The following is a 22,170-nucleotide window of genomic DNA, read 5'->3' as shown; positions in this document are numbered from 1 at the left end:
TACCACCCTAACCTGCAGGAATGGATCTTAACCCAACTTTTCATACATATCCTTGTCCGGGTACCCTCTGAAAATCACGCTTATGGAACCAACCTCTCGCATAATGGGCACTGGGAAGTGTACTGCACATGGATTATTTGGCATGATTAATGTTGCATGTCCATGTCCAGCAGGACTCTTTATGGTGTCGGAATCAGCCATTGAAACGATATGTCAGCGCTGTAGCCATCCCCTCCAAGATCACCGTGATTTTTCCCCTGAACCAGCTCTAAAAGAAGAATCTACATCTGCCAGCAACTCTGAGCACGCGCAGGAACATGTTATAAAAGGTAGGTATCAGATCCTATAACCTACAAGGTCATAATTATAGCTAACAATCTTGTGAAAACGGATAGTTACCCCTAAGCCAACAAGATGTCGACGCACTAGCACAGTATCAGAGCTTGCAACTGCTCTGGATGATCAAGATGTTATTCACGTACGCGGAACACCAGCAAGTGGGAAAACAGTACTATCCCAACTCTTAAGGGACTATTACCTGGAAAATAATAGGAAGGTTTTTCTACTTGAGTACTGGAAACCATTAGATCTTTCCTATAGCCAGGATGCCTGGACCGAGTTCTTCTTGCGCCTGCAACATAGGTATCCTGGCTATCGTTCTACAGAATTTTTTGCCTCAAAGAATGTCATCCTTGTGGATGAGGCTCAGGGTTCTTATACAGATTTTGGCTTCTGGAACACAGTTATTAAAGACCGACGGTCTGGCATAGGCTATGATATAAAAATTTGTCTTTTCTCTTCTTATGGAAGTCCGTGGACAGGCCTGGATTCAAATAAAGTAGTTTTTACACCAGCTACTTTTGGTCCCCCGCAGCGCGTCACACTAACCCCCCAACCTGATGAAGGGGCACCTAAAATCGGTTTATTTTTTACTGAAGAAGAATTCAATCAAGCTGTGGATCTTTTGACTACCTGTCAATATGAAGAGAAGTTCAACCTTGATGCTGAGGCTAGAAGGTACTTGTTTGCACTCACAGATGGGCATCCAGGGGCCGTATCATCATTAGTCAATCTTGTTCATTATGTATGTGCTATTCTTCACCCCAGCCCGGAAACTAAATGAATCAGCTTAGGGTTGGACTGCGTAACTAACTCTAGATTAGATGCATCGTCATAACCTCAAGCACGGATGTTGTAGTACGATAACAAAAGACTATATACTTGATACTTTAAAGGACGATGCAAAAGTTTTTACATATCTTGAATCTCAGGCTGTTTTTCGTTCTTTTCCTCGAGGAAGAAGCTTCACATCCACAGCTGCTGCAATATTAAGCACAATTTTAGAGGAGGGGAATATGCTATTTGAGGATGAAGATATTGGCATGCAGACTTGTTACCAGAATGGCTGGATTAATAGAATTACTATGGAAACTAATAATACAGCTGATATTGCTATCCTACCATCACGCCTGCATGAGAAGTAAGTCTCTTATATAATATTTTCTTTTCTAGTCTAATCTAGTCTTAGATATATTGAATATACTATCGGCCAGGAATCAAGATCCTTACCCGCAAGATTCACTAAACTGGATGACTTATGCCTGGCAGTTCTTGGAAAATTCTCAACAATCAACCTAAGATATGCTACTAAAGGCAAGAAAATATCTACTGCAGCAAAATATACACCTATAGAGGCACAATATCAGGACGAATTTTATAGGGCATTTAATCTTTTAGTAGGCCGAGGTGTACCAATTTGCAGTGAATGGTCAAGAACCAGGGATGGTCGAGTTGATTTCTACATTCCAGAGAAGAAGTGGGCGATTGAGTTACTCAGGGATCACGATCGAGTCTATGAATATGTGTCTCGATTCAAGGCAGGAGGGAGTTATTATTCCTGGATAGAGGAGGGTATGATTGATGATTGGATTATCATCGACTGTGCGACCTCTCCGCCAGCTAGTGGTATATTTTGTATATGTCTGTTATTTGACTGATCCTGCTGACAACGTTATAGGATACCCCGAGCCGAGACTATGGAATGCCGTTTTCACCGATGATTATACTAATTTGCGGGTATATGATCACCAGGAGGAGCTTTTAAGCATTCGTCTGAAAAATTAAGATAGTGTCAGCAGCCTGCTCGAACTCTGCCTAGGCTTTGTCCTGATGACCTCGCTGCCAGACTACAGCATAGCTTAGTTTACCAATAATCATGGAATATTATTTTACTCAGGAGCCTGTAGACCCTTACATATAGCTCATATAGTAGTGTGAAGCACATGAGGCGGTAGCTTATTGCTGGGAGTTACGGAACTTACGGGTGGAAATACAGCCGTTTATTACTTTAATCGCAGGTATTTTCCGCATTGGTTTCACAGGTCCTTAAATTCTAGTGGGAAACATGAATATTCCTGCTCCCCATTCACCTTTGATCCATATACATATGCCTAGGCACAGCGTAGGCTGGATGCTTCATAGCCGTTTGTCGGCCCGAACCAAGTCAAAAAGTTGGAACCACCAGCGTGAATTCATCCTCCATTTGCTGTAGAGGGATCCTGATACCCGCCTTTTCCCGATATCTCAATAGATCAATGGACAAACCCGGCATGTTCCTTGTGAGCGGGTATCCAGAAATCGACGAAAATCGCCGGAATCTGGGGGGTCAACCCAAATCCAGGATCATGTTAAGAAAGGTGGGATGAAGACTTGGATGCATGGTAAAATTACAGCCGCTCAACCTCTGGCTATGACTTGTATAACCTCGCTGTTGTTTTGCCCCTCCCCGCTCCGGGGCGACAGGGACCGGTAGGTGAGAAAATGGTCGAATGGAAAACAATAGACTTCTAGTATCATCGGGTATAGAAGTGTAAGCCCACTAGGAGGACCCGTCGAGAGCTTCTCTCCAGGACGGAATAACGGAGACAGAGCAGGAGGAGGAGTGAGTAGCAACAACCCCACATGTGAATTCTCCAGTCCTGCGACGTCGGATGTAATCAGAAGGAACTACTAAGATAAATACACCACCACCATCCAACCCTCAGTCTTCTTCCTTTTCCCTCTCTTTGAAGCTTCAAACTCATAATCCCTTAATCCCACCCTAAACTACTTATTCCCAACTATCTGCAGGGAATCTTCACCGAAGTAAGTAATCGGTCCTAGAACCGCCACCGGAGTTCTTGTCCCACCCGTTTTTTTTTACCCCTCAATTTACCCCCCCCCCCCCTTTGGTCTTTCTCTTCTTCCTTCCTCCACATCTTTCATCCCAGCAGCTACTTCCTTGAAGCTTTATAAAACTGATCTCATCATCTTTTCTTGTCAGAGAACTCTTTGCCTACACCATGGTTAAAGCCGGTAAGCTTGGTCAAAACATCCCGTTTCTTCCACACCCGCGCTGACTTTCTTGTAGCTGTTCTCGGAGCCTCTGGTGGCATTGGCCAGGTCTGCATTCCCATCTCTCCCCCAAACTGTTCCCACTGCAGTCAAATTTACCATGCGGTGCCGTGATTCTAACCGATACTTCTATCTAGCCCCTTTCTCTTCTGCTCAAGACCTCCCCCCTCGTTGATGAGCTAGCTCTTTACGATGTTGTCAACACCCCCGGTGTTGCGGCCGATCTGTCCCACATTTCCTCCGTTGCTGTATGTGGATGTGCCCCAGGAAATGGGTTTTTGCTCAGTACGCCGATTAACAGTGCTTTGCTTTTATAGAAAGTCTCTGGATACCTGCCCAAGGACGATGGCCTGAAGAACGCGCTCACCGGCTGTGATATTGTCGTCATCCCCGCTGGAATTCCCCGTTAGTTGATCCCAACACTTCGGTAATCCTATAAATCCGTGAGTTGTACCAAACTAACGCCTTTTTTTTTTTTTTTTTTTTTTTTTTAGGCAAGCCTGGTATGACTCGTGATGACCTCTTCAAGATCAACGCCGGCATTGTCCGTGATCTCGTCAAGGGTATTGCCGAATTTTGCCCTAAGGCCTTCGTCCTCATTATTTCTAACCCCGTTAACTCTACCGTCCCCATCGCTGCTGAGGTTCTCAAGGCTGCCAATGTCTTCGACCCCCAGCGTCTCTTCGGTGTCACCACCCTCGACGTTGTTCGTGCCGAGACCTTTACCCAAGAATACTCTGGCCTCAAGGACCCCTCCAAAGCCAAGATTCCTGTCATTGGTGGCCACTCCGGCGAGACCATTGTCCCTCTCTTCAGCAAAGCTGCCCCGGCATTCCAGGTTCCTGCAGATAAATATGAAGCCCTGGTGAAGCGTGAGTAGACCTTTGATGCATGGATGACACCTTCTTGATTGTGCTCATACTTGCCTAGGTGTTCAATTTGGTGGTGATGAGGTCGTCGCGGCCAAGGATGGTGCTGGTTCCGCTACCTTGTCCATGGCCTTCGCTGGCTTCAGGTCTGACTTCTTGTTGCAAACGTAGCGCAATAACGAAAACTAAATCCATGACAGATTCGCCGAGAGCGTCCTCAAGGCTTCTCAGGGCCAATCCGACATTGTCGAGCCCACCTACGTTTACCTGCCCGGTGTTCCTGGTGGTGAGGAGCTTGCCAAGGCAACCGGCGTTGACTTCTTCTCTACTTTCGTTCAGCTCGGGGTGGGTTCATAAGTTTGAATATCTTTCAACCTGAAGATGGGACGCTAATTCTATCAAACAGAAAAATGGCGCAGAGAAGGCCGTTAACATTCTCGGTGGCGTGACTGCCAGGGAACAGGAACTGATTGATGCCTGCGTGAAGGGCCTCAAGGGCAACATTGAAAAAGGCATCGAATTCGTGAAGAGCCCCCCACCAAAGTAAACGCGCCCACCCCCCGTCCATCCAAGATAGGACTCCCATGCATTAATCGGTCATTTGTCATGTGCCGCATTTTCGTTCCCACCGAAAGCACATCTCTCGGCGGTTACAGTATAAACCCATCGCCATGGAAAGAGCATCGCTAATCATTGGTATCCCGGGAAGATAGGCTTTGAATCATTAGGAAATTATGAAGACGAATAACTGGAAGTGGCAATGAATCGTTTCGGTTAGACTTGCAACTGGGGGAATGCAGACACAATGCGTACAGAATTAGCAAAGAACTTCTTTCTTTTTTTCTTTTTCATGCCTGCACTCTGTTGTCGTAAGGATTATAATATGATGGGCGGAAGAAAAAAAAAAAAAAAGGTTGTAGAAGAAGGGCTAATTCCAGCCATTCCCCTAAGCATCGCAATACATGCTCTATTGTTCCGCAGTATTGTCCAGGGGGGTGCCTCATGTGTGTCCGTGCCTCTGCGTCTTGAGTAGAGATGAGTTATTTTTTTTTTAAGATTTGTTGATTGTTTTGATCTGGAACGTTGCGCCCGGAAGCTCGGTAGTCTCGGCCTGAACAGTAGTGTTGATACCCAGGCTAGACAAAGCACCACGAATGACACCGCAGGGGAACCATAGATACTAGAACTTGATGAGATAACAGACTATAACCAGAAGACAAGAGGTAAAAAGTGGCGGGTTGCTTACCGCCTGCGCCATAGTGACAGCTTCACTTCTCACAGACATACTCATTCTTGCAAACGGTCGAAAAGAGTTATCCGTTAAAACATAGACCCCCTAAATGAGATCATGTCAGCCCCCGACCTCAAATTCCCAACATCCACCACCGGAGCAGACAGAACGGGGAACCCTTACCCGATGGTTAGTTTTCAGATTATCCACTTGTTTTCTAAATAGCACAGTCCATAAATCTTTGCAAAGGAACTTGATCACGTCAAGATTATCCGTAAATCGTGGTCGATCTCGAGAGAACCTGTCAAGGAAGAAGAAGAAGGGTTGTGTGGAAATTCCCTAGTTATTAGCTTGGGTGGTTTGTAACCTCCTGTTGCAGTTTTACTTGCGCTTCTTCCCCCCTTTTTCCTTTTTGAGTGCTAGATAGCGTAGGTTCTCGGAAGGACAGCATAGCATACCTTTCTGCAAGCCCTTGTCCGACCCGATAGCCCAAAGACTCGAGGCGGAAGAAGGTCGTCTCTTTGACCTCCTCGTCATCTGGGAGCTTCTCCTGTGTAGCGAGTTCCTTCGTCAATCGCTCCGCCATGGGGACCAGCTCGATGAGGAGGAAATCTAGACATGACGCGCTTAGAACGCGGGTTCGCGGATCGGAGGCATTGAGGGGGGAACCGGACGCATCGAACGACATGACGGCGGTAGGGAGTGACGGAGATGGCGAGCTTGCAAAGAGGGGTGTAGGTAGATAAGAAGATGTTGATGTATAAAGAATCTTAGTAGTGGGAACTTATCATGTCGAAGCCATTAAATCATATAGACGAACTTGCGCGACTCGCTGTTGAATATGGTGATTGCGGCGTAAGGAAGGGCCGGTTGCGATCAACATCATGGCGAACGGGGGAGGGTTTGGAGATCAAGGCCCCCCCCCCCCCCCTCCCCTTTCCCTCCCCTCATGGGACCGCTCTCTACTCGAATTAAATCCTCCGTTGCAACTGCTGCGAAGAGTACTCCGTACATACATAACTAACGTCCCTTACATACACCCTCATAAGATTTATTTATTTATTTTTGGTCTTAATTTTCCTGATACCCAGGTATGTTTGGTTTTGATAATAAAATGGCTTTGGTCCTATTGGCCAATTAAACTAGTTCCAGCGAAATCCACCTCGTCCAGCAGATTCAAAGGGCGCTCGCTATATGCGATAATAATTCCCCCTCCCTTGGAACCAAGTACGCCGCAACGCCACATAAACATGCATTAATAGTTAGAATCATCCTTTGAATAGCTTGTTCTCATCAATCAAGTATTCGAGGATTCCTTTTGTCTAGATGACTGCCCCCGTACGAGCTTCGAGATCGTGATGCGGTACCGGCCGATTAAGCAGTTCTATCGCAGGGCGTTTCGCTGGTCTTACTGGAGAATCATCCTCATTGTCATCACTCAAAGTGAGATCGATAACCTGGGCAGCAGACCGCTTATTGGTGGTATGGTGGGACCATGCTGATGAGGTCTCCCGTGATCGTGCCGGAGTTTGGTGCAGTGCATCTGAGGCTGGTAAAGATTCTTGTTTTACAGGAGTAATTCCAGGTTCCCTTATTTCAATCAATTCGTCGTCTTCATCAGTTGCAGGCGTGGCGCCAGAGGGCCCAACTGGGGTTTCCTCTTTTGGTCCCGACCATTGGCCGTCCGGTTCAATAATGACCTGGTCGACATCTGTGGATGTTGAACGAAGAATATCCTCGACGTACCTATACTGTTAGGGAGAAAATAATATGAACTGGTAGATGTAAAACTTACTGGTCAATATGCAGCGATTCATAACTCGTTGCCTTGAGGCAAACTGGGCAAGTCCAGGTCGGTGCTTGTTCTTGCAATTGAAGGAATGAAGATGCATCAAAACACTGATTATGCGTGCACAAGACGGAGCGGCAAGGAACTTGTATTCGAAGTGTGGATAGCGGGCACTTCAACGACATGACACTCGACGTAGCAACAATATCAGAGTCCTCTGCCTTATTTTTCACTAAGAAATATTAGACATGTGTTCAAGTTGGGAGGTGCTAGTATTCAAACATACTCTCTTGTATGACTTGTTCCTTCGTGATCGTCTTTCTCTGCTTTAACTTTTCCACCAGCTCCTCAACAGGTGTACACTCGACAAGATTAGCGAGAACGAAGAATCTCTAAAAGATAGATTAGCAGGGATATCCAACTTATTGTATCTTAAATACAACCGGGAATAGCTTCGACTTGAACGAGAGCAGGGGGAGGTTGCTTACCTTTTGGGTGAGGGCATAAGTCATCACAATATGATTAGTGTAACCTGCTCTCTTCCGGATATAAGTTGTCACATCAGCGGGCCTTGTCGTGCCAGGTTTGTTTTTAAGTCCTCTCAAGTTAGCCTTCACCTCGTCCAGGTTGGCTTTTAGCTCTACTTGATGAGGGAAAGCAATATCCGACTTGGTGAATTGGTTGAGACCCGTATCTGCAGCGCAGAATACCATTATTCTTAGCTTAGGATCTGTCTGCAGTCGAGAAGCCACATCAGTGCTTAGAATAATCTTGAGTTCAACGCTGTCTCTAGTCTGTTCACGTGCTTCATAATTTTAGACGATATTCACAACAGCTTCAATAGTAAAGAAAACTTACCTTTACATTCTACTGTTGGGGTAAGTTGGTTTAGTATGTTGTAGAAAGGGCTCTCTTTGAAGCTCAGGGGTCCTAAATTTATCATAAGACATGAGGGATTGTCCACAATTGAAGTGAGGGTTATGTAAGAGTATACCGGGTGCGGTCCCATGAGAAGGTATCGACATTCCCAATGGGGACGGCCTATGCTGTGATTGTACTGATTGACTGCTCGAAGTCGAGTGGTAGTGGTGACCAGGGGCTGGTTGCGATACTGATGGTGAGGGAGGTAATGAACGATGGGCAGTGGTGTATATGAATTTTCTCAGACTATCGTAGCGATCAAGATAACCCGCTTGCTGAAGTCTTTCAATATCTACAACGACTCAAATGTGTTAATGGCTCGTGTATAATTTTCAGACCCATTGTTCGACGGCCAAAGAGGTATTGCTTGCAAACACAAGATGAGGAGAAGTACGAACAATCGATTATGCGGAGTTGGAGTGAAGCTTTCACCCCAGAGACCGCAAGCCTCTCATTTCTCAGGATATCCTTAAGTTGTACATTGGTCAATGTCTTGACCAAAGCAATCACACTCTGGAGCTCGGGCGACTGGCCGACAGAAGCCATAGTTGGGATGATGTTCTTTGTCTGCAGGCGAGGAATCTGGGCGTCCTGGAGGACTTTAGGAAGCGTATCTCAAAACGGCGCCTTTCTGCTACCTGAATACATGAAAAGGCATTTCAGTATCTGCTTTCGGATCAAGTATGATGATATGAAATAATAAACAGAGAAGGTTCCGGCCAGGAAACCCCATCAAGTGTTGTCCCTATCAACGCGACCAGGCTCCCCGGCGAGCAGTGCGGAGGTGAGAAGAATCTCCGATATGATGACATAAGACAATTTTGGTGGTGGGAGAAAACTTTTTTTTCGTCGACAGCCGGCTGGCTCACTCTCACATTAGCATCTACCCAATTTTTTCTCCTCTTTTATTCCTGTTGCGAAATTTAATCTTTTTATATTGATCACCAAAACATGGCAAAAAGTGTCCGTGCCAGTGTTTCTAAGCGCAATAAGGCGAAGCTGCGTGCGACAGTATTTGGGCCCGTGGTGGATGCACGCACAGAGAGATTGTCTGCCAAGCTACAGGAGTTGGCAGCCCAACCGAAACCAAGCGATCAAGAAAAGTCGAAGATGAGCATGGATGTTACAGAATCAGGTATGCTATCATACCTCACATGTTGGTTGATTCCGCTGGTTAACAGGATCCAGACGCACAGAATAGCAGCGCGAAAACGAACCCAGCAGAAAGCGGTGACGGTAAGCAGTCTTTCAATAGTCCCGATCCTCTTATTGTTGATACTCATGTAATGTCTTTCTCCAGATATGGATGTCGATAACGGAACCCTCAAGAACAATGCCGGTCGTTCCCAACGGTCAGGGCGCATTCAAAAGCGCCGTGGGAAAAGTCGTTCTTCTATTGTTTTCCGACCCCATCCATCGAAAACCAAAAAGTTCTCGAAGAAGAAATAGAAAATTCTTTGTTTTGTCCAGTTATGCAATTAGGAGAAGACGGCGTTCAAACTAACGGCATTGGATTGGGTATTATCGATTTTTTGTTCATTTTATGGTTGGGAAGAAAATGAATTATCAGCGGCTCAGCCATGCGGATGTAGTCCCTATATCTCGAGGATCAGCGACTTCGAAAGAAGGAGATCGGCTTCTCAAAACGGTGAAACGATCATCAAGGAACATTGAAAGGGGGCATCGCAGCCATACAGAATAAGATCCTTCAAATAACTCACGCCATGCCTTTGATACCCCATATCGAAATTCGGATAAGATAAAGATATCGTCTTAAATTCAATTAAAAACAAACCACCCGTCACTGATGTATGATTTCTCTATAACACCTGCAGAACTTTTGGTACAAAATCAATTGCTCAAATAAACTAAATAATTGAATAAATAACCTATCCCATACAAATATAAAGAGATATGCACACAGGCACCTGGTGAAAGCTTAATTATGTTTACTTCCGATATATACGAAAGGAAGGCGGTCAAGGACACGGTTGTCAACTATATGGAGGAGAATCATGTCCGAGAAACACTACAGACAAGAACAAATTCACTATTTTCAAGTCCGTATGGATTTTGGTTGAACATGTTCATATAGGAGTGTAGCAGCTTGTGCTCATTTCACAGTGCCCAGTGCGCATTTCACAGGCCATCAATGACCAAAATGGCCATTAAACCAGCCATTTGGCCGGTACTCCTTGCCAATATTCTTATTCCTATTTCTATTCTTATCTTCTCCTTGGGATTTTTTCCTTATAAGCCTTTGATCCCTGGGCTTGCGACATTTGAGGAGGCTCGGAATGCGCCAGCACCAATCTTCAATAAGGTTGTCTTTATGGTGGTTGATGCCCTGCGGAGGTAAAGCGATGCGCACCCCTATCTCGATGCTTCTAACTAACCAGCACTCTAGCGACTTCGTGTATTCCGATAAGTCCGGCTTCCTCTTTACCCAAGGGTCCGTTACCACGTATCTTACCTACTCCGAGTCCCCATTGACCCAAGTCAAACAGTCTGATTCGGTCCGGCGCCGCAGTCCCTTTTACCGCATATGCAGGGTCCCCCACAGTTACAATGCCTCGACTGAAGGCTTTAACTACAGGATCTGTACCCTCTTTCCTCGATGTCATCCTGAACATTGCAGAATCCGATACTTCTTCGACTCTTGCATTTCAAGATACCTGGTTGGCTCAAATTAAAAGGAGGGGAGAGAAGCTCATAATGTATGGAGATGATACCTGGTTGAAGCTCTTTCCCGGAATGTTTAGCAGGGCAGATGGTACAACAAGCTTTTTTGTATCAGTGGGTTGCACTTGAGCTCTCGGACTCCCAGTTCACCAAGGAACTAACTATTGTTTTAAGGACTTCACCGAAGTAGATACCAACGTGACCCGCCATATCCCTCATGAGCTTCTCCAGGATGATTGGTCTGCACTAATTATGCATTACCTGGGCTTAGACCACATAGGGCATAAAGCTGGTCCACAGAGGTAAGTTGACTTATCTATTGTCTCCGTCTAACCATGTCCTAAATTAAATCTAGTCCTTATATGATAACAAAGCAGCGCGAAATGGATGCCATTGTTAGCCAAGTATATGAGGCTATGAACCAAGAAGCTCACTTAGAATCAACACTATTTGTTGTGTGTGGAGATCATGGCATGAATGATGCTGGGAATCACGGTGGTTCTTCCGTAGGCGAAACTTCGCCTGCCCTGCTTTTCATATCACCCAAATTTCAGACGATAGAGGGTATGAGACAGAGCCCAATCGCTGCATTCAAAGATATGCAATACTATCGTGTTGTTGATCAAACGGATATTACACCAACCTTGGCTGGCCTCCTTGGTTTACCTATTCCTTTAAACAGCCTTGGGGTCTTCATACCGGAACTTCTTGATCTATGGCACTCTGGTAAAGCACGCCGTCAAATATCCATGGACTCTGTCAGTGGCTAATTATCACTATTATCGGAATTTCAGGGTCCCAAAGAATCCAGTTGCTTATTGAGAACTCCAAACAGCTGCTCGACACGGTTAAAGAAGCGTACCCGGGCTTTAGTGTTGACCGCGATGCAATGGAGGCTGGCTGTAACTCCAAATCTCAGACAAGTGTCGAAGAAACTCGATGCGCTTGGTTCCACGCTCAGGAATTACTTCGTCAGTTTGACGCAGATAACGGAAGTGCCAGCCAGTCTGAGGTTGAATCCTCCCTTCTGCACTTCCTCAAAACTTCCCAGAGCCTGATGAGCAGTGCAGCTAGCAATTATAACCTCAAATATCTTTCCTTGGGAATATTTGTGAGTGGCCTTGCTGTCTTGTTCGCCTTGCCTGCTTCGTATAGAGTGCTATCAGGCGAAAAACACGCAGGATTGTTCTTTGCCTTGAGTATCCTAAGCTATGGCGCCTTAATGTTTGCGAGTAGCTACGTGGAGGAAGAACAGCAATTTTGGTACTGGATATTCACCGGGTGGGCATTTTACTTGCATATCAGGTCGTCCAGGAGATTGACTGAGCGCCATTCCAAGGGCAGAGGAACATATGGAGCTTTAGCCACTTTGTTCCCAAAATTTAGCCCAGTGATACTCGCAGTGTCTCACCGAATATTAAGACGGTGGAACCAAACTGGCCAGAAATTCGCAGCTGATCCAGATATCTCCCGTACATTCTTCCCGAATCACCCAGGAAGTCTGTGGGTATTGGTGGCTTTAAGTTACGCCGATATTAGCCTCCACATCATCGGTCATACTTCTTCCTCTATGGCATGGCGTCTACTTTGCTTTGGTGTCACAACACTAGCTTTCACTTTCAAGCTAGTCTTTGCGGCGTCGGAGTCACCGGAGCTTATCAGCAAACCGGTATTGCACAATGTCACTGTTTTACTAAACCAGGTACCTCTTCTACTATACGCACGCCTTGTTTTGGGTGGGATCATGTTACTCGTGGTGTTTTCCACTATTTCCGCGAGACAGAACAAAAGACCAACTAAACAGAGAGGTATGCAGGGAAAAGGCTTAGGATCATTGCGTCGAAATACTGATAAGGCAATAGTTTCGCCAAGTGCGGTTTTCCATGAGGCTCTCGCGCTGTTCCTCATGACCCAGTCCAGAGTCACCAATGTTCCACTCTTCTTGATTCTCAGAGTCCAACTCAAAGCTTTGGCTTCAATGGACCTATCACCCAACGAAGTAACAGTAACGTCCCTGTTCATGCAGTACATAACCTTCTTTGCATTTGGCGGTTCGAATGCGATTTCTTCCGTGGACCTGTCTAACGCCTATAACGGCGTCGGCAACTACAATATCGTACTCGTCGGTATTTTGACATTCGCAGGCAATTGGGCTGGTCCGATATGGTGGGTATCAGCAACCAAGCTTCTAAGATCTAGTCAAAGCGGAGATGAGAAACGATCTCATTTCACTCTTCTAACATTCTCTACGGCGGCCACATTGCTGTCTGTTATGGCCGCATGTACTGCTCTGAGGACCCATCTCTTCATCTGGACCGTTTTTTCACCCAAATATCTGTATACAATATCCTGGGCTATTATTCATCATTTCGGTGTAAATTTGCTATGGGAAATATTTTAGTTTGTTATACGCAGTCTACTAACAGTGTAGGGTTAGGTGGGAAGAGACTTTTCTTGTTTGTTTGTTATGCAATGTACATATATGCTTTATATAGCCCAATAGAGCGGCGTGAGTCCTTTCACCGATGATCATGACACATAATTCATATCCACTATATTAGAAGGTAAATATATCGGCCAGAACTTCAATATATCACATTAGCCCATCAAAAAGGTCGTCGATAGCATTCTTTTTCTTGCTTTTCTTCTTTTTTGGTTTAATCACCACATCCTCAGTCACGCGTGACTTCTTTGCAGTGGCCTTGCGGGTTTCTACTAAGAGCGGACTAGGAGTTATAGTCTTTTGAGGATCCGGTAAAGGGTCTGAAGTATTTTCTCCTTCTCGTGCCAGAGCTTCTCCCAAATCTTCCTGTGCTTTGGGTGTCTCGATGTGGAAGGTAGAAGTATTCTCGGGAGCGGTTTCTACAGCCTCACGGAAATTAAGCTCCTTGTTGACACCTGTTATCCTTGAAAGGCGAGCTAGAGTAGCAATTAGTACAGTGCCGAGGGTAGAAAACTGCGAATCCGCTACAACGACCGAGAAGGCCCTAGAAAATGGTTAGAAATGGGGCTTCTATCTTTCGAATGGCAAAAGCTGTCGGGGTGAGAGAGAGGAGGAAGGAAGGAAGGAAGGAAAAAAAAAAAAAGGGGGGGGGGGGGGTTCCGCTGTTCGTGTACACTTACAGGTAACATCTTGGAACAACACGAGTTGCCAGATACTGTTTATAAAATTCCGCGGGAGACTCTGTCCGGCTTGAAATGGACGGGCGGGAGTTAAGAGACACAGCAAGGTTCCAAACAACGCGCTTTAGGATCGATAGCCATTTCCACCATTTTGTCTTTCCATGTTGGTTCTTATTGCGGTGGAAGATAAGATGGAGCATGGAGTGGATGCGAAGGATCTCTTCTCCGTCCATATTTCGTTGTCGTTATTGTTGCCGCGACGGATTATACGAAAGAAAATATGATCAGCCGAGGATGGAGAACATTATTCCTTTTTGTGTAGCGAGTGTGCAGAGAGGACAAAGGGCGCCGGTTCGATTGACTCCATGAGGAGTGTGATTGTTCCAGATTCCCGAGGTCTCTTGAATCCCCGGGAAATGCTTCTTTTGCGCTAATACTAGAAAAGTTAGAACTACAATGCGGTGGGTACTTAGATGTACCGATATGTTCCCGTCCACATAATTGGTCCTCTCCCACAATACTCCGTAGGTATACATCCTTACGAAGGAATAAGGATAAATTTCATGCCAACGAGGCTAACCGCTGGCACTGAGATATTTGATTTACTTCAGAGCTTGCGCATGGAACTACATTCAAGAACGACGATGACGCTATAAATCTTGGCTCTTTTTTGTAACCTTTCAAAGTACATTTTGAAGTTTAACACGCCGTGTTGTAGGCAAGAGAGGAACCCTAAATCTCACAGAGATACGCTTCCAAACGGAGATGAACCCAACAACTTAGACTCAAATCGAGACACCACATCCAAGCCAACCAGGGCGTAGAATGGCTTTCTCCTATGGGTCAAAAAACTGCCGGTTGCCTTCTCCAACATTCATGATGTACTCGGAACAAGAGGAAGGGAAGAGGCGACAAAGCAAGGAAGAACAAACGTAAATCGAAAAAGGAAAAAAAAAAGCCTCATCACTTGCAACACCAGGAAAGATCCGCTGTTGTACACAAACATGTATTCTTGTCCACGCTTTCCTCACAAAGGGGGCTGGTCTGAAGGATAGGATCAAGAAGTTTTGGGGCCATGTTCATCAGCAGTTGAATCATACCACATTCTCATCCCAGGGTAGGTGCATGGAGCACTTTTTAGGCCGTTGTTAATACCAATGGAGCGTCTAGGAGCAAGGGTTCGAACATATACTATTTCACGTTCAGCTGCGGTAGTTCCACGATCAAATTGGGAACGACGGCGGCGTTGTTCATCACGATACTGTTGACCAACACGAGGAGCAAATAGGCCTAGAACAAGGTTTGGGTCAAAAGTGTTGTATTTTGATACCTTATGATATACTGACCAACATGCTCTGCATTTTCAATACTGCGCCTCATCTTCGATGGATTGTCTGGACCTGGAAACCGATCCTCGGTTCCCATAAGAGGGCCGGGGCCGGTATGAAAAATCTGCTACATGAGCTTCCACTATCCTCATTCATGACTTTTTGCTGCGAGCTTCCTACCTTCGGACGAAACGATGGATGCTCCAGCATCACTGAGCTATTTCGAAACTTTTGAACGAGACAATCTTTGCCTTGAATTGCTACCCAATGCTCAGAACAAAATACGAGAAATCAAGTAGATATTTACTTACTAGCGTATGATACTTCCGCAACTTTGTCGCTGTTAAAACAGTTCCTGAGACTTCATCAGTTTAGGGGGGAATAAGACATCATTGTGGACCATACCAGGTGCGCCCTGCTCGCGCCTTGACAAACTGGGATATCATTAAAAAAAAAAGCCAGATAAAGGAAATGGCTTCAAACCCACATCAATGATATCAATCGGCTGGAAAATAATTTAGAGTCGTTTGAAAAGCTAGGGCGAAAATTTACTTACATCTTCGAAATTTATGAAAGCATAGCCAACACTAAAAAGACTTATCGGTACAAAAATCATGAGAACTGTTCCTTACTGTATTAACTTACTTGCAATTGTTTGCAAAATCTACACCGGGGATAGTTAGCATCTCGCTTTCCAATAGAGAAGAATGGGTTTCTTACCAATGCGCAGGTACATAAAGTCATATTTTCCGTGACTCGTCTCATCGACGATAGCTTTGAGCATAGTCTGACCGTGTCAGAGAGATGTATAAAACCTCTTTTTTACTTTCATACTTACCTGATCAATTTTATTGGGAATGTTTCGAAGCATTATCTATTATTTAAAAGGTTAGTCTGGCTCCCCACTACCAGATTCATAAAGAGATACATACCGTAGTCCGGACGTCTAGCCCCAGACGGATACGCTCAATATCTACAGCATTCTGATTGCTAAGACGCAAATCAGGATAGCGTGCAGCTTCACGGCGTGGAGAAGGCAGGATTCTTTCACCTGATCTTGTCATCCAGTCCATGAGGCCGGCATGTTCACCAGGTGGAATTGTGGAGCGGCCAGTTGGACTAAGTTCCATGTAGGGACCACGAGCAGGGCGAGGTGAAGTCCATGGTGCGTTCTTCTGATTGCTCTGGTCAAAGCACGAGACATCACCCTTCACAGAGCAAGGGCTTTGAGGAGAAGGGTATGTCTCACTTTGTACATCTGGCGTAAAAAATGAGACTTCAACAACACAGTCCTTGAGATAATTAGTTAGGGCTGATTAGGATGTGTTAATTTCGGAAACGAATTTGTGTAACTTACATCAACTGAGGTGCCGTTGAGTGTGGTCATGACATTCTCCGCATCTCGTGTATTGAAAAATTCAATATGAAACTCTATGATATTTTCCTGGTCAGAGGGTAAGGGTGTGAAAGTTTTTATATCCCCAAAAGTCATGACAAGAGTTTCAAGCGATCGAGAAACTGCATGTTGACTCAATGTTGGGTTGCGGCTGTCATAATAAACGGATGCAAGCAGTTGGCCCTCATAGTCTGAGGTTTGTGGCAAACGTGATGGATCTGAATGCTGCGTAAATTCTCTGGGTGTAAGAGGGAAGACATGCCATTCAGGTCTAAGCAGATGGACCTTTTCTATTGCCTTTTTTGCCTCCCGACAATCAGTGAATGCTAAATATATCTTGCCCATAGAACTGAGTTCAGAAAGTATGGGACCTTTGAGGGAGGTAAATTCACGCCGCTTGATTAGACACGGATTAGTATGCAGCAAAAGCGAAATATTAGATTCCTTAGATGTCTACTTACGTTGAAAAATCCTGCCAGCGACATATACGTCAAGTTTGTGGGAACATTCTCAATGAGTAAGGCGCGGAGATTCCTGTCCTTGTCAAATTGTCCACGGACTGGGCTAAAAGAGAGGCTTCTTCTGGGAATCTGAGCATTTCCAATGGGGCCATATGCGGGCATCGTTCCCTCAAATTCATGCCTGAATCCACCTCCCCCCACATTGGAGATTTGACTGGAATTGATTGGGAGGAAATTGATGCCCTTAGTAGGAGCCATGAGCTGGGCCCCATTTCCGCTTGAAGTTTCCGCCATCCCAATGGGGGTAAAACTTGCAGCAGTCGGAGAGAGTTGTGCTCGATGAGGCATGCTGTTTGGAACGAGAAATGGGTCAGAGCTAAATGATATTAGCTTTCGGACATTACAATCGTTGGGGCTACGTGCACTTACGAAGAGTAGAGTCTTCTAAATCCGGAATCGTTCAGTGGGCCACAGACGCTTGAATCCGAGCGACCTTTGGACCGTACATCTTCTGGGGAGAATGCTGTAAGTTTTGTATCCGGCGAACCATTTGGAGAGGCCACTCCATCCGTTGAGCAAGGGCTACTTAACCCACGAGAGGAGTCAGTGGCTCTCATTTCGTGAGAAAGGTCTAGATTTCAAGTGATATTTGGATCAAAGGTTCATCCACCAGACAGTATTGGTAGGAGTTTAATAAGGTATCAGTTGATAGTATCAATCAATGATGGCAGTAGGGCTATTAGGTTGAAGGAATTCACGTAGAGTGAGTAGAGACAAGGGGGGGATGTCTTTCTGCAAACATGCTAGACAGAACACAAGTTTTGGGTCCACAACATCCCAGAACGACAGGCCATGGAGAAAGTAGGGGTGCAAGAAAACATGGTTTGGAATCAAACACGCCGAGAGAAAAGAAACAAAGGTGTACCTAGATAGAATAAGGCATGCTGTAAGGAAATTTTGACATTTCTTACTTTAGACATTAACATAGAAACAGGACATGTACCTATATACCTTTAAGCATTAACATCAATTATCTTCTGCAGTAGAGTAGTAGAGGCACGTCAAATCATACCAAGATGAAGTAATATCACTTAGGTTGTATATTCTCCCGGGAGAGAAAGATGTCCTAGTTAGATTTAGCTATAGATAGATATTTTACACCAAAAAGGCCCTGGAACTTCTTGGCTGGAAGAGACTATCTTTTATTACCTAGGTATGAACAAATCATCAATAGAGATTCCAATTATTAGTTGGTGTATAAGAGTTGTAAGCCATAGCCACTTGTCCAGCCAGGTGGTCTCTAGCATAACTATTCATTCCTCTAGTAGTACCGATAATTCAAAGAGGAGATTGGGACAACCCTAACTAAACATAGGTAGACCTATGCCCTATTTCAAACAGAAGTCCCTTTGAAGTGTGCATGGGCACATTCTTATTCATGCCTCAAGCAAGGCTATACTGAAGTTAAGGTGCAATAATGTGGTGATACCTATAGGTATCTACCAGGAGCCCAGTGGTATTCAAATATGGACAGATCAGGAAAGTGCCGCTAAGCAAATGATTGATGCCGTTTCATACTTCATCCAGTATATCTATAGGCTATTCTCTTCATCTTGAATACCGCTGCAGAGTATACTGATGAGATCTGTTCAATTGGTTCAAATTTAACTCTCTATGTGCCTTCGAAAGGTAAACAAGGAATTTGAACTATATGCGACTAAGAAGCTGGGATTGATTCCCTCTTCGGCGCTTTGGCTGGGGACCTGCAAACCAGATTTCAATTATAGTCGCTTCACGAGTAGTTATATATGGAATGATGAGATATCGTATAAAATAATTCCAATCATAGCTTGTTAAGGGTGCTGTTAAGAATCCTTCACCGCCCGGGTAAATGATAACCACCGTTGGGTGGGCACTACCTGCTTATCTACCTGCATACGGAGTAGTACAAGGAGAAAGCTGCTGATGAGCTACCTAAATTAGACTGGGAGCTATTTACACTTCGCGAATTAAGAGACACCTTCTCTTTCACAATATCAATCCAGAATTGTTTCTGGAAGCATCCAACATCCAGGTATATATTCCAACAGATCAGCCGCTAGTCAAACAAAGCAGCAAATCGCGTGGGTAGGTATCGTCCAGGTCGCAACCACAAGGCCACCATAACTACCTAGGTACTGTGCCGCCTATTCGGATGCCGCTACAACCCACGATCCAGCAACATGCCGTCTATGGTTCCATCCCGGAGCGAATCCTCATATGTCCTAAATCAGGTCAGTATTGTGTATTTGTGCTTGATTCAGCCTGCTAATATGCGGTGGTTCATAGATCATCATATCGCCGTCCGACACAGACTATCTCGATCAGTTGATCCCGTCAATTAAGGAATACAGTGTTGGCAATAAAACATCCGAGCTACTACAGTCTCTTTCTAAGTTTGCTAGTGATAAGGAAGCTGAAATTGAGACAATATGCAACACAAATCACCAGGAATTTGTCACTTCCGTCAACCAGCTCCTTCATATTAGAGAGGATAGCGTCAGCCTAACAGCGGAGATCTTGGACCTGAACCAATCCATCCAAGCTAGTACAGAGAAGCTAGCCGAGCAGAAAAAGGCTTTGGTGGAATCGCGAAGTCACCGACAAAACATCGATGAAACATCCCGTGCTATTCAAGATTGTTTGGAAGTTCTGCGCCTTGCGAATCAAGTCCACGATCTACTAGCCAAGAAAAACCATTACGCAGCGCTTCGTGCGCTTGAAGAGCTTCAAAATGTTCACCTCAAGGGTGTGACTCAGTATCAGATTGCTGACATGATCCAGCGCTCTGTCCCGGCAACTCAAAGAGCTATAGCTGAAGCGGTGATGTCGGACTTGAACACTTGGCTGTATAGAATCCGGGAGATGTCACAATATCTCGGGGAGATAGCATTGTATCACACAGATCTGCGCAAAACAAGACACAAGGAAAGAGCTGCAAAGATGCCGTATCTTGAGCACTTCAAATTAAATTCTGCCATTGAACTGGTGTCCGACGAGCATGAGGAGTATGACCTCCTTCAAAACGAGGAACTTCAAGTTGATTTCACCCCACTTTTCGAATGCCTTCACATACACCAGTCCCTCGGCCAAATGGATAAATTCAAGGTCGAATATGCGAATACCCGCCGCCGACAGAAGGAACTTCTGATACCGGCCTCGATAACCCTGGTCGACGAAGACGGTGCTAGCCTCCACAATCTATTAGAGGAAATGGCAGGTTTTGCGATTGTTGAAAGATCCACTATGAAGAAGCTCCCAGGCTTGCGATCTCCGGTTGATGTGAGTTTTCTCTAGGTTGAGTTCCGCGTGTACTTCTGAAACTAATAGCGTGGGACTAGGTTGATGAGCTATGGGACTCCATGTGTCAGACAGCCGTAAGCTTAATATCGAAAGCCCTTTGCGAAGTCGACAATGCCGAAAGTCTCTTGAGAATAAAGAATCTTATTGCCCTGTTTATGCAGACAATGAACGTATGTATCTTCGTTAGTCCCAACCAGTTTGAATGACGCTATTAACTTCAATGATAGGCATGGGGCTTTGCAGTCGGAACTTTCGATAACTTATTCCTAACACTATTTAGGAAGTATGCCGAGCTTCTCAAAAGAAGGTTCAGCGATGACTTTCAAGAGGTGAGAAAATGGGTGGTTTTAAGTCTGCTCAATATACTGATTGATTATTTGAAAGATTGTGTCCACGGATGATTATATGCCTATGCCAATTCAAACACCCGAAGAATTCGATAAAGTACTTAACGTCAGTTGGTATAATCCTGAAAACCCTCAGGAACAAGTGTATGTTTCTACCCCGCCGCTATCAGTCTTATTACCTGGTACTAATTTTGTAATAAGTTTCCCTTGTGTTTTACCCTTCTCGCAGATGTACCCATTATGTTGCATTGATATTCGAAATTTCCTGAACCAATTTTACTTCTTTGCCAATGACGATTTCTCAAATCCGGATGTTATTGACGAAACAGTGAAAGACGTAGGTTCAATGTATCAAGTGATGTTAGAAAATTGCTAATTACTTTAGGCCCTGGATGAATTATTGTCTAGCAAAGTCTGCGACACTCTCGTGGAGCGCCTCAACTCGCAATACCTTGGCCAAATCGTGCAGATCCTTATAAATCTAGAGCATTTCGAGCTCGCTTGTCATGAGCTTGAGCTCTTGCTTGCTGCAGCGAGGTCGCAGAACACCTCTGGGGATCCGCTAACGTTAAAGGCAACCGAGAAGTTTAGAGACAATAAGAAAGTGGCAGAGAAACGTATTTTCGAAGTGGTTAATTCTAAAATTGACGACCTTATCGAAACCGCGGAATACGACTGGGTGGCACAGGTTGCACCTACAGAACCGAGCAGCTATATGCAGACACTCACCCGTTTCCTATCGAATATCATGAATTCAACCCTCCTTGGGCTCCCAACAGAAATTAAAGAGTTGATCTACTTCGATGCCCTTAGCCACGCAGCAAATATGATTCTAGTGGGGCTCTGTATGCAAGCTATATTTCAGTACCAAGTTGACTGACCGCTTATCTAGGCGCTTCCTCTTTCCCCAGATGTGAAACGAATCAACCCCAATGGCGTAATGGCTCTCGCAAAGGATGTCGAATATCTCTATCAATTTGTTGACGGCCTCAATGTACCCATTCTTCGTGAAAACTTGGATGAGCTACAACAGACAGTGCAGCTGATGCAGGCGGATAACGCTGATGAGTTCTATGATATCTCAACGCGGAACAAGAAGTATGGGCGAGTAGACGCTATTAATGGCCCAGTTCTCTTGGAAAAGTATGACCATCTATGTTGGAAAGACATAGTGACACATGTTGACTTTTTGCAGACTTACACACACTATTCAGAGCCCGGTGAAGACGGAAAAGTTCCCAACTCTTACTTCGAGGTTCGGGAAGAAATCGTGATTTGAAGACGGGAT

At 45.0% G+C, this 22,170-nt stretch overlaps 5 protein-coding genes across 5 annotated transcripts; 4 read left to right on the top strand and 1 right to left on the bottom strand.

The window, feature by feature from the left end:
• Positions 1-103: 103 nt before the first annotated feature.
• On the top strand, positions 104-2,124 carry P175DRAFT_0511138 (uncharacterized protein; the record flags this gene model as incomplete). Its single annotated transcript, XM_040898572.1, has 5 exons — positions 104-329; positions 396-1,084; positions 1,164-1,480; positions 1,529-1,965; positions 2,018-2,124. 5 exons carry the CDS (start codon positions 104-106, stop codon positions 2,122-2,124), a joined length of 1,776 nt encoding a protein of 591 aa, XP_040750070.1.
• A 1,217-nt stretch (positions 2,125-3,341) lies between these two features.
• Positions 3,342-4,809, top strand: P175DRAFT_0495041 (malate dehydrogenase; the record flags this gene model as incomplete). The annotated part of the gene is made up of 8 exons (XM_040896048.1): positions 3,342-3,354; positions 3,410-3,441; positions 3,531-3,641; positions 3,711-3,798; positions 3,888-4,265; positions 4,324-4,408; positions 4,463-4,607; positions 4,669-4,809. 8 exons carry the CDS (start codon positions 3,342-3,344, stop codon positions 4,807-4,809), a joined length of 993 nt encoding a protein of 330 aa, XP_040750069.1.
• Positions 4,810-5,313: 504 nt separating this feature from the next.
• On the bottom strand, positions 5,314-8,959 carry P175DRAFT_0518121 (uncharacterized protein; the record flags this gene model as incomplete). The annotated part of the gene is made up of 12 exons (XM_040899033.1): positions 8,602-8,959; positions 8,277-8,495; positions 8,141-8,212; positions 7,771-8,087; positions 7,569-7,674; positions 7,289-7,514; positions 6,836-7,239; positions 6,510-6,513; positions 5,952-6,212; positions 5,677-5,794; positions 5,509-5,598; positions 5,314-5,442 (listed from the first exon to the last, which is right to left on the bottom strand). Exons 1-12 carry the CDS (start codon positions 8,747-8,749, stop codon positions 5,314-5,316), a joined length of 2,094 nt encoding a protein of 697 aa, XP_040750068.1. The 5' UTR covers positions 8,750-8,959.
• Positions 8,960-9,093: 134 nt separating this feature from the next.
• Positions 9,094-10,014, top strand: P175DRAFT_0463492 (DUF2423 domain-containing protein). Its single transcript, XM_040894816.1, has 3 exons — positions 9,094-9,338; positions 9,392-9,439; positions 9,504-10,014. The coding sequence occupies exons 1-3, from the start codon at positions 9,155-9,157 to the stop codon at positions 9,650-9,652; spliced, it is 381 nt and encodes a 126-aa protein (XP_040750067.1). The 5' UTR covers positions 9,094-9,154; the 3' UTR covers positions 9,653-10,014.
• Positions 10,015-10,364: 350 nt separating this feature from the next.
• Positions 10,365-22,156, top strand: P175DRAFT_0511133 (uncharacterized protein; the record flags this gene model as incomplete). Its single annotated transcript, XM_040898571.1, has 15 exons — positions 10,365-10,558; positions 10,611-10,655; positions 10,711-10,999; positions 11,060-11,187; positions 11,241-11,611; positions 11,872-12,190; positions 12,272-12,275; positions 19,561-20,514; positions 20,574-20,705; positions 20,763-20,864; positions 20,920-21,026; positions 21,084-21,219; positions 21,268-21,717; positions 21,775-22,025; positions 22,078-22,156. 15 exons carry the CDS (start codon positions 10,365-10,367, stop codon positions 22,154-22,156), a joined length of 3,561 nt encoding a protein of 1,186 aa, XP_040750066.1.
• Between the last annotated feature and the right edge of the window lie 14 nt (positions 22,157-22,170).

Source organism: Aspergillus ochraceoroseus (genome assembly GCF_002846915.1).
Source record: "Aspergillus ochraceoroseus IBT 24754 chromosome Unknown P175scaffold_7, whole genome shotgun sequence".
Classification (NCBI taxonomy): Eukaryota; Fungi; Ascomycota; class Eurotiomycetes; order Eurotiales; family Aspergillaceae; genus Aspergillus; species Aspergillus ochraceoroseus.
Note: the sequence above shows the minus strand (reverse complement) of the source record. Positions and strands in the feature narration are given on the sequence as shown.